The sequence below is a fragment of the Pipistrellus hanaki genome, assembly GCF_964339955.1.
Source record: "Pipistrellus hanaki genome assembly, chromosome: X".
NCBI classification, from domain to species: Eukaryota; Metazoa; Chordata; class Mammalia; order Chiroptera; family Vespertilionidae; genus Pipistrellus; species Pipistrellus hanaki.
Window position 1 is genome coordinate 81,182,870 of NC_140524.1, and position 14,838 is coordinate 81,197,707.

A 14,838-nucleotide genomic window follows, 5' to 3' on the forward strand; every position below is an offset into this window, starting at 1 on the left:
TAAGGTTTAAAGTGTCATTTGTTTGTTAAGGGCCATGCTCAAGCCAATAAAACAATGACAGCACCTTCCATGCATAAGTCATTAAGGGGTAAACAAACATAAGGAAAAAATTTTAGATTTCTAGGAATTCATATCCTAAACTGTTAAGTATACATAAAAATAAATCTTACACAAAGCATAATTTGATAAATGCAACAATAAAAACAAAAACTGTGCTGGGTTCTAGAGACAAAGTTAAAAGAAAGGGAGAAAGATAGAAACCATATATGTGCATAATAGTAGAAAGATGATCTATGAGTAAAACCCATCCCCTCAAGCATACGACCCAGCAATCCCACTCCTGGGTATATACCCCCAAAACTAGAAATGATGTATTTGCAAAGATATATGCACCCCTGTGTTCACTGAGGCATTATTCAGGGTGGGCAAGGCATGGAAACAACCCAAGTGTTATGAAAAATAGAGTGGATAAAGAAGATGTGCTACATATACACAATGTAATACTACTCACTCATAAGAAAGGATGAAATAGTGCCATTTTCAGCAACATGTATGGACCTTGAAAACATTATGCTAAGTGAAGTAAGTCAGAAAAAGTTAAGAACCATATGATTTACTCATATGTGGGATATAAAACTGAAACTCATGAACACAAACAGCAGTGTGGAGGTTGCCAGAGGAAGGGGAGTCAGGGAGAAGGGATTCCTAATATATGGTGAAAGGATAACTTTGGGTGGTGGGCAGACTGCAATATACAGATCTTGTAACAAGGAAACCCACACCTGAAATCTATATGTTCATGTTGACCAATTAATTTAATTTTAAAAAGAAAAGAAAATATAATTTGGTAAAGCAGGATCTCACTGATAATATTTGAGCAGATCTGAAGTAAATGATATCTATCCTCTAATATCTAGAAAAAAGTAACAGAGGAAGTACATGGGCCATGGGGAGCATCCCTTGGGCATGTGAAGAACAGCAAGGAGGCCTGTGCTGAGTAGTAACCTGAGAGAAGGGGCTCCAGAGGAAATGTTGAGATCAGAGAAGTAGGAGGGACTGCCTAGGTGGGTAATGAAGACCAACCTAAGGATATTTATTGGTTCTTATTCTGAAATGAACTGGCACACCAGTAGAAGAGCAATGTGAACAGATTTATACTTTTGAACAATTGCTTTAGCAGCTCTGTGGTGATTAGACTATACCTTATTTCAATTATAAAATTGAGTTCAAACTACAATAACAGTGTCTATAATCCTATCTAATAAAGAGGCAATATGCAAATTGACAGTACTCCAACACACAAGATGGTCGGCCCCATGTGGACACAAGATGGCTGCTATAAGATGTTCCAGAGGGGAAGGCAGTTGTGGGCGATCAGGCCTGCAGGGGAAGAAAGTTGGAGGTGACTGGGCCAGCAGGGGAGGGCAGTTTGGGGGGATCAGGCCTGTAGGAGAGGGCAGTTGGGGGCAACTAGACCTGCAAGGGAGGGTGGTTGGGGGGACCCAGGCCTACAGGGGAGGGCAGTTGAAGGTGACCAGGCCAGCAGGGGAGGGCAGTATGGGGGGCCAGGCCTGCAGGAGAGAGCAATTTAGGGCAACCAGACTGGCAAGTGAGGGAAGTTAGGGTTGACTGGGCCAGAAGGAGAGGCCTGTAGAGGTGACCAGGCTGCAGGACAGAACAGTTAGAGGCAACCAGGATGGCATGGGGGTGGGGGGAAGGGCAGTTAGAGGCAATCAGGCTGGCAGGGGAACAGTTATGTGTTGATCAGACTGACAGGAAAGTGGTAAGGGGGTGATCAGGCTTGCAGACAGAAGCAGTTAGGGACAATCAGGCAGGCAGGCAGGTGAACAGTTGGGAGCTAGCAGTCCTGGATTGTGAGAGGGATGTCCCAGATTGGAGAGGGTGCAGGCTGGGCTGAGGGACACCACCTCTCCCCCATGCAAGAATTTTATGCACAGGGCCTCTAGTAATAGTAATAACAATAACAACAACAATGCCATATATAGTGTACTTATTGTATACCAGGTATTATACTAAGCATTTTACATTATTATCACACTTATTTTCCATAAATTATCAATATCTCCAGATTAAAAATATTTTAAAAAATTAAGTAACCAGCCCACAGTCACACATGTGGGCAGTGTTAACATCTAGATTCTCAGCCTGGTCATCTGATCCCAGGGATAAACCTCTCTGGATATAAAACAGAATGTTCTGGGAAACTTTTAGAACATATCCCCACCCACTTGCTTGCAGAGATTTGTATTTAATTATTCTGGAGTGGGGCTTGGGCATTAGTATTATTTTAAGTTTTCTAGATCATCATAATGTACAATCGGAATTGAAGACATCTGTGAATAAAGCAGCTACAGTGTCATGCCTAAAATTAACAGTATGCTTAGTTACTACTAATTTAGTTATTACTACTAAAATTAGAAGTAATGCAAAATTAGTATAATGCTTTCTTACAGATTTATTTTTAATGAGAACAAAAGGTAAAAAGCTACTGAGTTGTATTAATCCTTTTTTTTCTATGTTATGATGAAGTAATAGCTCTGTATATTTTTAAAAAGAATAATTTAAGTGCATCATCTGTTCATTCCCACCTCGACCCTGGTCAGCCCCAGGATGGCAATGGCCACGCGGATACTACTGCTTTCCAGAGTGCCTGTGATCGATCTCCGCTGATACTCTACATCTGACATCTGCTGCCGTGCTGCAAAAGCCAATGCCTTTTCCTTGGCTTCGTTAGTCAGTGGCAATATAAGATCTATATCCAATGTATGACAGGGTTTGCATTTCAAATACAAAACTGGGTTGTCCAGATCAAGCTCTAGGGTGAAACAAAAACATTCATGGCTGCAATGATCATTTATGCCTTTGAAACCATTCAGGATGGATTTGGGAGGATTGAAATAATATAAAACGGAAGTCGTGGTCTTCATTAAACAGTAAAAATAGATAGGTAACACATTTCTAGTGGTATTAATTCAGTAAGTTAAGAATAAGTCTTCAGGAATTAAAGATATTTTCCTGGTACTCTCAAAAAGAGTTCTAGTCAAATGGTTCTTTTATAGAAACATCATCAACATGATAAAAAAAATTCAGTGACCTGGCTCCTATTATGCTAAGTAAAATATGCCAATCTGAGAAAGACAAATATCACATGATCTCACTTATATGTAGAATCTAATGAACAAAATGAATTGATTGACAAAATAAGACCTGACGAATGGAGGCATGGAACAGACTGAAATAACTCAATGTGGGGTTGGGGGAATGAGAAGAGATAAACCAAAGAACTTATATACTTATATGCATAGCCCATGGACATGGGCAATAGATAGTGAAGACCTGGGTGGGGGATGGGAACTGGGAAAGGAGGAAAAGGAGACATCTGTAATAGTGTCAACAATAAAATATATATGTACTTTTAAAAATTCAGTGACCATTGTGCTCCTATCAGTGATGTAAGGTACGAATAGTAGAAATAAATGTAAAGAAAGATATCTATTAATGAATGGTATGAATTCTCTTTCACTAATAACTTTATACTTTAAACTAGAATGTTATATTACCAACATAATAAAGTTAAAATCTAATTATGTATTGGATAAACTTGCTATGAGGAAGCTTAGGTAAATATACATGGAACAGTCCCTTCCTTCAACATTATAAATAAAACTAGACACCCAGGGCACAAATTCATGCACAGGTGTGGTCTGGCCAGCCCAGCCCCAATCAGGGTGGATCAGGGGTAGGCCTGTTGAGAGGAGGAGATGATGGGAGGTGAGCCAGCTGCGGAGAGTGGGCAATTGGCTGATGGGCCCCACCCTTGAAAAGGGTGTGGGGGGGCTATCAGGGGTCAGCAACTGGGGAAGGCTCAGTGGGAGGTTGGCCAGCCAACCCCACCCCCGATTGCTATGGAAGGGTGATTGGGGGCAGAGCTAGCTGGGAGGAGGGGCTGCAGGCCAATCAGGATAGTGGGGGGTCCATCAGGGTGGGGCTATTTGGGGGAGGGGCCACAGGCAGTTGGCCAGCTGGCCCTGCCCCCTTCTGGGGTGGAGAAGGCAATCAGGGTTGGAGCCAGCCAGGGGGAAGGGTGTAGGAGGCTGGCCAGCCAGCCCTGTCCCCTATTGGGGTCCTGGGCCAATCAGGAGTGGGGCTGACTGAGAGGGGCCACAGGGGCATTGGCTGGCTGTCCTGCCCTTGATCAGGGTGGGAGAGGCCAATCAAGGGTGGGGCCAGCTGGGGAAAGGGGCCACAGGGGATTGGCTGGGCCAGAACCACTCCCATATGGGGCCAGTTCGTTGGTTGCAGTGGGCATCATAGCAACCAGTCTTTCTGGTTGTTATGGTGTTCCAGTTGCTGGCTTTTTATATATATAGATAATGCATATGTATACTCTACCTTCTGGAGAACATGTGTAGTCATATACATTTAAGGAAGTCATTGCAGGCATTTTGGAAGGCAAGGGGGCCATACCGTTTCCTTCCACAACGTATATTAATTCTCCAATCTAAAACACAAACACAATATTAAATTCTGAAAGCTCGGGGGGGAAAAACTTAGGATAAATCTTTCTTCTGTGTTAAGAATATAAATGCTGTAAAAGCATCACTGCATTGTGCATTTTTAAGCAATATATGCCCTAAATTTGTGGAGAAAAATAAGGTTTAAACATAGCCCCCAATAGTATGGAAGAAACTCTGCATGAAACAGACCATGTAGGTGGCAAAAAAACATCCCAGGATGATATTGGCAGCAGTTGATCTTTATAGTTACAGATATCCACTGCAGACTTAAAACAAATAGACAAGCAAGAAATAGGTTTTTTTTCCTTAATCGTGTAATTTATTGTTGAAGATGAGTGACATCATTTTTGCAGGGTATGAGAGTCCCCCCAAGAGTCTATATTTTAAAGTACAGGTTTTCTAACTGTCCTTTGATGGATGGTTAGATAAAGGAAATGTGGTATATAAAGAAAACAGAGTAATATACAATGAATTACTGTTAAGACATAAGAGAGAATGAAATACTGCCATGTGTGACAACATTGATGGACCTTAAGAGTATCATGCTAAGCAAAATAAGTTAGATTAAAAAAAGGACAAGAACCATATGATTTTACTCATATGTGGGATATAAAATAGAAAGCAATAAATGAACAAAGAAAACAAACTTATAGATAGAGATAACAATATGGTGGTTACCAGAGGGGAAGAAAGTTGGGGGGAGGATAAAGGAAGTCAAATACAAGGTAACCGAAGGAGGATAGACTAGATGGTGAGCACACAATGCAATATACAGATGGTGTGTTATAGAATTGTACACTTGCAACCTATATGATCTTATTAACCAATGTCACCCAAATTTAATTTTTTTAAAGTACATGTTTTCAAAATGATCACTGAGGGTCTGAAGATCTTTAGAATAAATAAGTAATTAGGGGAAAAATACAAAGTCTACCAGGGGTCCTCAAACTTTTTAAAGTGGGGGCCAGATCACGGTCCCTCAGAGAGCTGGAGGGCCGGACTATATGAACTACTAATTCCTACTGTAACACCTCGGCTGCGCTCACTGCCCAAAAATCCTGGCGGGCCGGATCAGACTCCTCTGCGGGCAGCATGTGGCCCGCGGGCCGTAGTTTGAAGACCCCTGGTCTAGACAGAGAGGGTGGACATAAAAGTGGAGTCAATGCAAAGGCATCAACATCATATAGATAAAGATTAACAGAGGTGGACAAGCCTAGTTTTATTCCTAGCCACTATCATTTATTAGCTACTAAGCCTGAGGCAAGTTTACTAAAAGCTCTGAGTTCTGGTTTCTTCCTTTGTAAAATGGGATGAACAATATTTCTTCATTTTAGTAACCTAGAGATTAAATGAAAAGGAAAAGGAGAGAGGGAGTCTCTAAAGACATATCATACAATCACAATAGATGACTATAATTTAGATCTTGATTCTGAAGTAACCTCAAAATATGATTGTAGGAGCTCATGACATGCCACTCCAAAATACACCACTTTGGTATATTGATTATTTTGAGCTGAAGGCACATGAAAAAGGTCTAATGCAGGGAAAGGCTTTTTCTGAACTCCTTTTATCTGCCTAGAGACCGATCTTCCAAAAGAAACTCAATTGTCGTAAATCCAAAAAAAGACTCACTCTTTTCACAGGAGAAGAGACTAGAAGTTGACACTGAACCTGCACAAACTTTGCTCAAACTATCAGATCCCCCATTCATGTTACCTAAAAATCATTTACTCTTCTAAGTGGCCAATATCCCTTTCCCTGCTTTTCCTAATAAGATGGTATTTAAGCTTAAATTCTAAGTTACCTTGGGAAGTCACTCAGTATTCCTAAGTATCTCTCATGTATACATGAAGTATACATTTTAATAAACATCTGTTTATTTTTCTCTTGTTATTTGTTTTATTATTATGGGATAGGGATCATCAGCCAAGAACTCAGAAGGGTAGAAGAAAAATTATTTTTCCTCCCCTATAAATCAAACAAAGAAATTTAAAAGAAAATGATAAAACAACAACACATATAATCATGAGGCAATCAGGAAAATACACTGAGTGGCCAGATTATTATGATCTCTGAATGCATAATAATCTGGCCAGTCAGTGTATGAGCAATTCCTGGATGTTTGATGCTATTAAGAAAAAATATAATATTTTTTGTAGTAATGGTATAGGTACAGGGAAATTCTTGTTGTTGTAGACACAATTCTTAAATTATTTGTGAATAAAATATGATGACTAATACTTGTTTCATTATAATCATGCACTGATGAAGCTGAGCAAAGGGTACCAGGGAGAATTCATTATAGTTTTAGTTCTACAACTGTGTATCTCATATTTTCCATACAAAGTACTTTAAAAAAATGCATATGTCTTGAAATGTAGTGGCAACCATACTTTGGTAAAAACTGCTGTTTGCATTTTAGCTTTGCTATCTGACTTCGGCCTTTGATTACTTGCTGAGGAGTGGGAAATTACTGACCTTGCCTGGAGGGTAGAAAGTTACTCATCCCTCCCCCCCCTGGACCTGAAGGCCAAATCAACAGTCTGGGTTAGTCAAGGCTAAAAGAACAGAACGAACCAAGAAGGGAGATTAGGCGTTCTGGCTGATACATACAACCGCAAGGTTAAGCAATATAGAAACCAGTCAGCTCCAGCCCCGTGGACCTCCACCCCCCTTTTTTGAAATGTATATAAAAAGCTGGATTTGTAAGTGCTGGCTGCTGTCTCTGCCTGCTCCATCCTGGCGGCGGCAGCCCAGATTCGAATCTGTAATAAATTTGTTATTTGACTCCGCAATTGGCTATTTGGAGTTGTTTCCTGGGTAGGGGTCTCTGCCTCTTGGGTGGTCTCTTCTCCAGGATGATGCTACCTAAAGATATAATATGGACTACAGGAGGTAACATATTAATTAGGAATCTAAGCCTTTGCTTGGCACTACCCAGGCACTTAAGGGATTCATTTAAATGGAGTAGGACCATTTTCAGAAAGCAGGCTTCCAAAATCTTCAGGGATATATAAATCACCTAAGGATATTGTGAAAATGCAGTTCTAACCCAAAAGATCTAGGGTTGAGCCAAGATTTGAGAGAATCAATGAAAACAAGGACTGGCAAATTTAGGTTTAAACCACACAATGGAGAATCTTGTACCAGAATGGATGTGTGATAGGCATGTAACTAACCACTATGAAAGCAAAAGGAAATAAACCTAGCTATGAAGCTGGGATGGTAACTAGTTTGAGCTGTCCCATAATCTTAAAACAATGTTAACTATATGCTTGAGAGACTACTCCAAAGATATCTTTGGCCGAAACCGGTTTGGCTCAGCGCTAGAGCATCGGTCTGCGGACTGAAAGGTCCCAGGTTCGATTCTGGTCAAGGGCGTGTACGTTGGTTGCGGGCATATCCCCGGTAGGGGGTGTGCAAGTGGCAGCTGGTCGATGTTTCTCTCTCATCAATGTTTCTATTAGGTCTAGTAATAATTAATGTCGTTTTCTAATACTTTTTTAAATCGAATTTATTTAAACAATACAACAAAATTTAATCAACAATATAGTTGCCGTTGTTTTCTACTACTTGTGCCCAATGCTCAGGAAGCATTTTAATCCCTCTGTTGTAAAATTCTTGTGATTTTGATGCAAAAAATTCGGTCAATGCATTTTTGAGGCATTCTTCATTATTAAATTTTTTTCCAAGAAGAAAGTTTTGCAAAGAACGAAACAAATGGTAATCGGAAGGGGCAATATCAGGAGAATATGCAGGTTGAGGGAGAACTTCCCATTCCAACTGGCGCAGTTTTTCAGCAGTGATTCTTGCAGTATGCGGTCGTGCGTTATCGTGGTGAAGAATTACGCCCTTCCGATTAATCAGCGCGGGTTCTTTTTCTCTTAAAGCTTGGGCTAACCTTTCCAATTGGGCACTATACACTGCACTTGTAATGGTTTGGTTAGATGGTAAAAGTTCATAATGAAGAATTCCTTTAAAATTCCACCAAACACACAACATCACTTTTTTCACATGCAAGTCAGGTTTTGGCGTGGGCTGCGGAGCCTCATTTTTGTCCAACCATTGAGGCCGCCTTTTCAAATTAACATACAGCACCCATTCTTCATCTCTGGTAACAATTTGCTCTAAAAACGGCAAACGGTTTTGACGAGAGAGGAGCGAACTGCAAATTGTGACTCTTTGATTACGGTTGTTGTCGGTCAACTCATGAGGAACCCATTTTCCAAACTTTTGGACTTTGCCAAGTGCACGCAATTGATTGGAAATTGTTTTTGTGAACAATTTAAAGTTGTCGCAAGCTCTTGTTGGGTAATTTGAGGATTTTGCGCCAAAAGAGCTTGAAGAGCTTCTTGATCAAAATTGGACACACGGCCTCGACCACTCTTGTCATCTAACGAAAAATTTCCCTCGCGAAATTTCTCAAACCAACGCTGGCATTTTCTGGTACTAACTGCATCTTGACCAAGAGCACTACAGATGTTTTTTGCAACCTCACTTGCTTTTCTTCCTAATTGGAACTCGTAAAGCATGCAGTGCCAAATATGCTCTTCATCCGCCATCTTCCTAGCCCTAGTTTTGCAACAAAAACCAAACCAAACAAACTTTTTCAAGCAAAACTTGTTAATTGCACTTCACACGTTCTGTAGATACCACGTGTTGGAAGGTTATGTCAATACAAGTCAACGACAAGCAAGATTTTAAACGAATGTTTAAAAACGACATTAATTATTACTAGACCCGATAGCTCTCTATCTCTCTCCCTTCCTTTCTGTAAAAAAATCAATAAAAATACATTAAAAAAAAGATATCTTTGAACAAGCAGTATATGTAAATAACTTAAAGGAAATTCATCACAGAATAAAAATACATATTCCAAAAAATTATAAAAATCATAGGTAACAAGTAAAATGGCAAAAATTAAAAATTAATTTATAAACAAAAGGATAAATAATTTCTTATTGTATAGTCTATTTACTTATAGCTTCATTATCCCTCCCAATTGAGATTTATTAATAATAAAATAAATTTTACCATCTACTTTCAAATGATAATGTTCTATAGAATTTTATAGTTCATAATTCATAATTATCTTCAATTCATGATGATAAAAGGAGTACAGAAAACTTTTAATATTTTAGATTGTTCAGCATTTAAATCTGTGCACTCTTGGTTTTAATAAATACATTATATATAATTTTCACATAGTAATTATTCTTAAACAGCCATGTAATTTACAAACCTAAGCAAGCAATGTGAAATGTTTTGTGTGTGCATGTGTTACTGCAAATACAAGTGAGAGTTCAATGTTGATATAAAGTTTTCAATGATAATTCAAATATAGTACAAATGCATAAGTCAATAGAGACTAGTGAAAGCAATATATTAATATTTACTTTAATTTTACCTTTTTCTCATCCTTATTGTTATCTAAAAAATCAGTTGTTTTACCCAATATATTCATAAGAAATAACTCAGAAAGTATAGTTATCATAATTGTATGTCTTTTTTGAAACCTGATCTATAGCTTGTCTACTCCATGAAAACAAATACTAACCCATGAGGGTTGGTACAAAAGGAAGTAACTACTATTTGCAGGAATATTTTTCTTAAATATAAATTTTAAACAGCTTCTTAGCTTACAATTATCTAATGGAAATATCAGTAACTAAGAATCCATTCAATTCCATTTAAATTCACATATTACAAAAAATATATATTACTAATTCTCAAAAAATTATTTTGTCTAACTTGTTCACTTTGAATATATACTTTTTATTTTAAAAAAGCTAATGTAATTGAAAATAATGTATGTTTTGACTATGTCAGGAAATCATTCAGGAACATAATATGTAGAAATATAAATTAGTTCCCTCTCCTTTTTTTTTTGAAATAAAATCAGACCAGGAAAGAAATGCAAATGAAAAGAACACTTTTAAAGTAGAAAAGCTCCTTGCCTTCTAAGTCTGGTGGCTGTAACAAGAGAAACGAAATTGTCTGACAACAGACAGACACTTGCCAATGTGAGCTATTCTAATAGTCGCCTATTACATTTCCTTTCTGCTCTTAATTGATATTTACCATTTGGCATGTTTACTTAGATTTATCTATATATATAAAAGGCTAATATGCAAAGAGTCCCTGCAGGAGTTCAACCGGGAGACTGGGAGTTCTATTGATATATTTTCCAGAAAGATGTCACCGATCATAGCCAATTGTAAGAAACCCTTACAAAAGATATTTTGTTCTTTATGTGCATTTAGTTAAATGAAGTCCTTAAATAACAGTTGCAACATTAAAAGACCAACTTAATGACTCAGAAAGGAGAAACACCAAAACTGAATTGGAAGGAAAAGTTTTAATTATAATTTTGCCACTAATTAGCTGGGTAACCTTGGACAGATCATGGATGCCTTCCAGATACAAATAATCACAATATTAAAAAAATATTTTAAAGGATTTCTGAACTTAAATCACCATGTTGTTCCACAGTTCTTAAATAATACATTTTTATCTTGGGCCTAGATATTACTAAGTTTTATAATTTATATATTTGAATTGGCTGAAAAATATTATACTATTTTGATGACAAAGCAAGTATGTGAGAGCTAAGCTAAAATTCTAAAATCTTAAATTCCATGCACTAAAGAAGGATCACTAATCATTGCAGATAATTATTTGATTCTGCCATTACTTAATAATAGAGAAATATACAAACTAGCCTGGACACTATAACATCACAATTGAACAGTAGGGACCTGAAGCTGCATGGCCCCTGGCCAGGCTGAGGGACCACAAGCCATGCCCCCAACCCCATGGGGCTTGACAGGAGACCTCAGGCCATGCCCCTCACTCAGTGGGGCTTTATGGGAGACCTCAGGCTGCACCCTCTACCCGATGGGGCTTAATGGGGGATCTCAGGCCATAACCCCCTGCCCTGGCACCAGGCCAGGAGACCTCAGACTGTACCCCTCGTTTGGCAGGGCTTGATGGGGGACCTCAGGCTGTGCCCCCACCCCCCCCCACACACACACCTAGCAGGGTTTGATGGGGCACCTCAGGCCATGGCCCCTGCCTAGCAGGACTTGACGGAAACCTGAGACTGCACTCTCACCCAGAAGCACTTGACAGGGGTGGGGCCGGTCAGGTCTGGGTATCATCCAATGGGGGTGGGGCCAGCCTGGTCTTGATCTGGTGAGATTTTGAGGCATGCAGGTGGGAAGGGTCTTGACTCTGGGTTTCGTGGCATGCCCTAGACTCTGACAGGAGGTAGATTTTCATATACATTTTACTAATTTCCTTTCATCTCTGACACTTCTATTATAGAGAAAGGGAAAATAGCAACATTAAAATATTTCCTCTAAATAATTTCCTTTTAATGTGCATGAATTTTGTGTACGGGGCACTAGTTATAATGTAAAACTGACTAACAAGAATAATCACTGTTATTTTGAAATACTATTTTTAATAGAATGATTGAACTAGGAGACTCAGGATAAAAAGATGTGTATGCCTACACTAAAATTTTAACATTCTTATTAATATTTTAACACAATCTTAATTGCATTCCTGAGAGATCATTCCACAAACATATTGAGAAAGCATTATATATATATATATATATATATATATATATATATATATATATGGCATAAAATATGAGCTAATTGTTTAATAAAAATACATAATATGTTATAGGAAAACACCTCATCTAATAAGAGGAAGCTGGGCCTAGAAGTCATCTTGGCAATGAAATTAAACAATCTCACTTCTCCTTTGTCACCACATTTTTTTCAAAAGTTTCTATTCAAGTTTTTTCCACCAATTTGCTCTGCAAATAAATGAAAATTTGGTTTCCTTCAAGTATGAACATCACTCAAACTATCAATAAGATTGATCATTAGGGGAAAAAGGGGACATATGAAGTAATTTCAAATATATTTTTGTAAAATATTGATCTTCATATCAATACTAGAGGCCTGATGCATGAAATTCATGCACTGGGGCAGGTGTCCCTCAGCCCTGCTGGCGCGCTCTTGCAGTCCGGGTCCCCTCAGAGGATGTCTGCCTGCTAGCAGTCTAGAATTCCTCGCTCCTTACTGCCTGCCTCCAGTGGAGGCGAGAGAGGCTCCCACCACCACCACTACACTCACCAGCTGTGAGCCCAGCTTCTGGCTGAGTGGCACTCCCCCTGTGGGAGCACACCGACCAAAAGGGGTCAGCTCCTTCATTGAGCGTCTGCCCCCTGGTGGTCAGTGAACTTCATAGTGACTGATTGTTACACCATTCAGTTGATTTGCATATTAGGGTTTTATTATATAGGATTCCCCTTTACATCGTTTCTGTCTTCACTGCTACTAAATGAAAAGCAGAGAAAAGCAGAGAGCAGATTGCAAATATCCTAGTCAGTCTCAGTCTCCAGATTCTATCTTCAACTCTTAATGAACTCTGTTTAGACTCCAGATATGTTTCTAAAACAAAGATGAAATTAGATCATGCCTATGCTCAATACTTTACTGATTTCAATAATAATAATAAACATACATTATTCAATTTTAAATCCACTGCCTCCTCCCTCTTTATCAGCCTGACTTATTCATCCAACTCATTTTCTGTCATTTCCAACAAACTATTCATAGAATTGGCAATTCAAGTGTCCATGAATTTCATACTTAGCTATTTTGCCTCATCTTAGAATTTTCTGAGCATACTTCTCTCCTGCCCAAACAATGTTTTAGTGGAAAATTTATACTCATCCTCTGTAAGCAAACTTTCTACTAATCAACTACCCTTGTCTCTTCTATAAAATAGAAATGCACTCTGATATCTATTCAAGAAATGGTAATAAGCTATGTTGGAGAAATGAGTGGACATGCTCCACTAAATAGAACACAATGAACACAAGGAGATATTATGTCTTGCAAAGGACATCTTGATGAAGGCAAATGAATTGTGGCTTGTTGCTAAAAAGCATGAAAAATAACATAAACCACCCTCAAATAATACTCAGTTCTGTTCAGCTATTGAAATAGCTTTCATGAAACTGCAGATGGTTTGCCTAAATGTAAAATTACATACAGATTTTAGCATAAAATAATTTAATATTTTTTCTTTGCATTCAATAAAAATAAGCAAAAATCAGTATTATTAAACTCTGTACATTAACTATGATTGAACAAAGGTGAAAGTTTATTGTAGAATAATGAAAAATATACCTAATAGGTTCCAAAATGGTGGTAGAGTAAGTGGAAGCTACACTAACAGAACCAAACTGGAAATATAATTAAAATATTTTAAAAAACAAAACAAAAACAAAAAATCCTAAAAAGTCAACTGAAGACTAGCAGGAGAAATCCTGATAACCAAAAATGGAAAGGGGAGCCTGCATAGAGACTAGTAAAAAGTGCGGAAGAGCCAAAACTGGTTTGGCTCAGCGGTAGAGCATCGGTCTGTGGACTGAAAGGTCCCAGGTTCAATTCCGGTCAAGGGCATGTACATTGGTTGTGGGCACATCCCCGGTAGGGGGTGTGAAAGAGGCAGCTGGTCGATGTTTCTCTCTCATTGGCGTTTCTAGCTCTCTATCTCTCTCCCTTCCTCTCTGTAAAAAATCAATAAAATATATATATTTTTTAAAGTGTGGAAGAAGGAAAAGGTTGGACAGGCTCCCACAGTTATCAGCTGAATTTTAGAGGGATAACCTAGGTGTGAGAAGTTCAGTCAGAAAACCCTGATGTCTATGCCCCAAAATTGGCTCCCCAACCCAGAGCACCAGAACTGAGAATGGTGCCTACATAGCATTTGGCTTTATAAAGCAATAAGGTTGATGTCTTCCAGTGAGATATGGCTGGAAATACAGGCACGTTTTTGAAGGGCCAACACACAAAATTTCATGTGTAGCCACTCACCTTGGCCTCTGATAGAGGGAGAGAGAGTGGAATGGAGCTGTGTGAGCAGAAGCTAGGTTTGGGGGCTCTGGGGTTAGAACTCAGAGGGCAGCCACCCTGGTTTCCTATGCTGAGTAATTCCCTCACTCTGCAGAGGACATCTTTTTCCAGTCAACCTTTGATATCCAGGCATCTGAGGTTGATACCATGAGGATAATCAAAACCGAGTGTAGCCATAGCCAATTTGGCTCAGTGGATAGAGTGTCAACCTATAGATTGAAGAGCCCCGATTCAAGTTCAGTCAAGTACAGATGCCTGGGTTGCGGGCTCCATCTGCAGTGGGGGACATGCAGGAAGCAGACAATCAATGATTCTTTCTTATCATCGATATTTCTATCTCATTCTCTCTTTCACTT

At 38.9% G+C, this 14,838-nt stretch overlaps 1 protein-coding gene across 1 annotated transcript in view; it reads right to left on the minus strand.

The window, feature by feature from the left end:
* The window catches only part of CFAP47 (cilia and flagella associated protein 47), a gene marked incomplete at both ends in the record, with an annotated part of 384,890 nt that overhangs the window by 131,481 nt on the left and 238,571 nt on the right, over positions 1-14,838 (minus strand). Inside the window, 2 exons of the mRNA XM_084869970.1 lie at positions 2,610-2,836; positions 4,414-4,522. Of these exons, the coding sequence (XP_084726096.1) occupies positions 2,610-2,836; positions 4,414-4,522 (336 nt within the window). The remainder of the gene's footprint in view (positions 1-2,609; positions 2,837-4,413; positions 4,523-14,838) is intronic.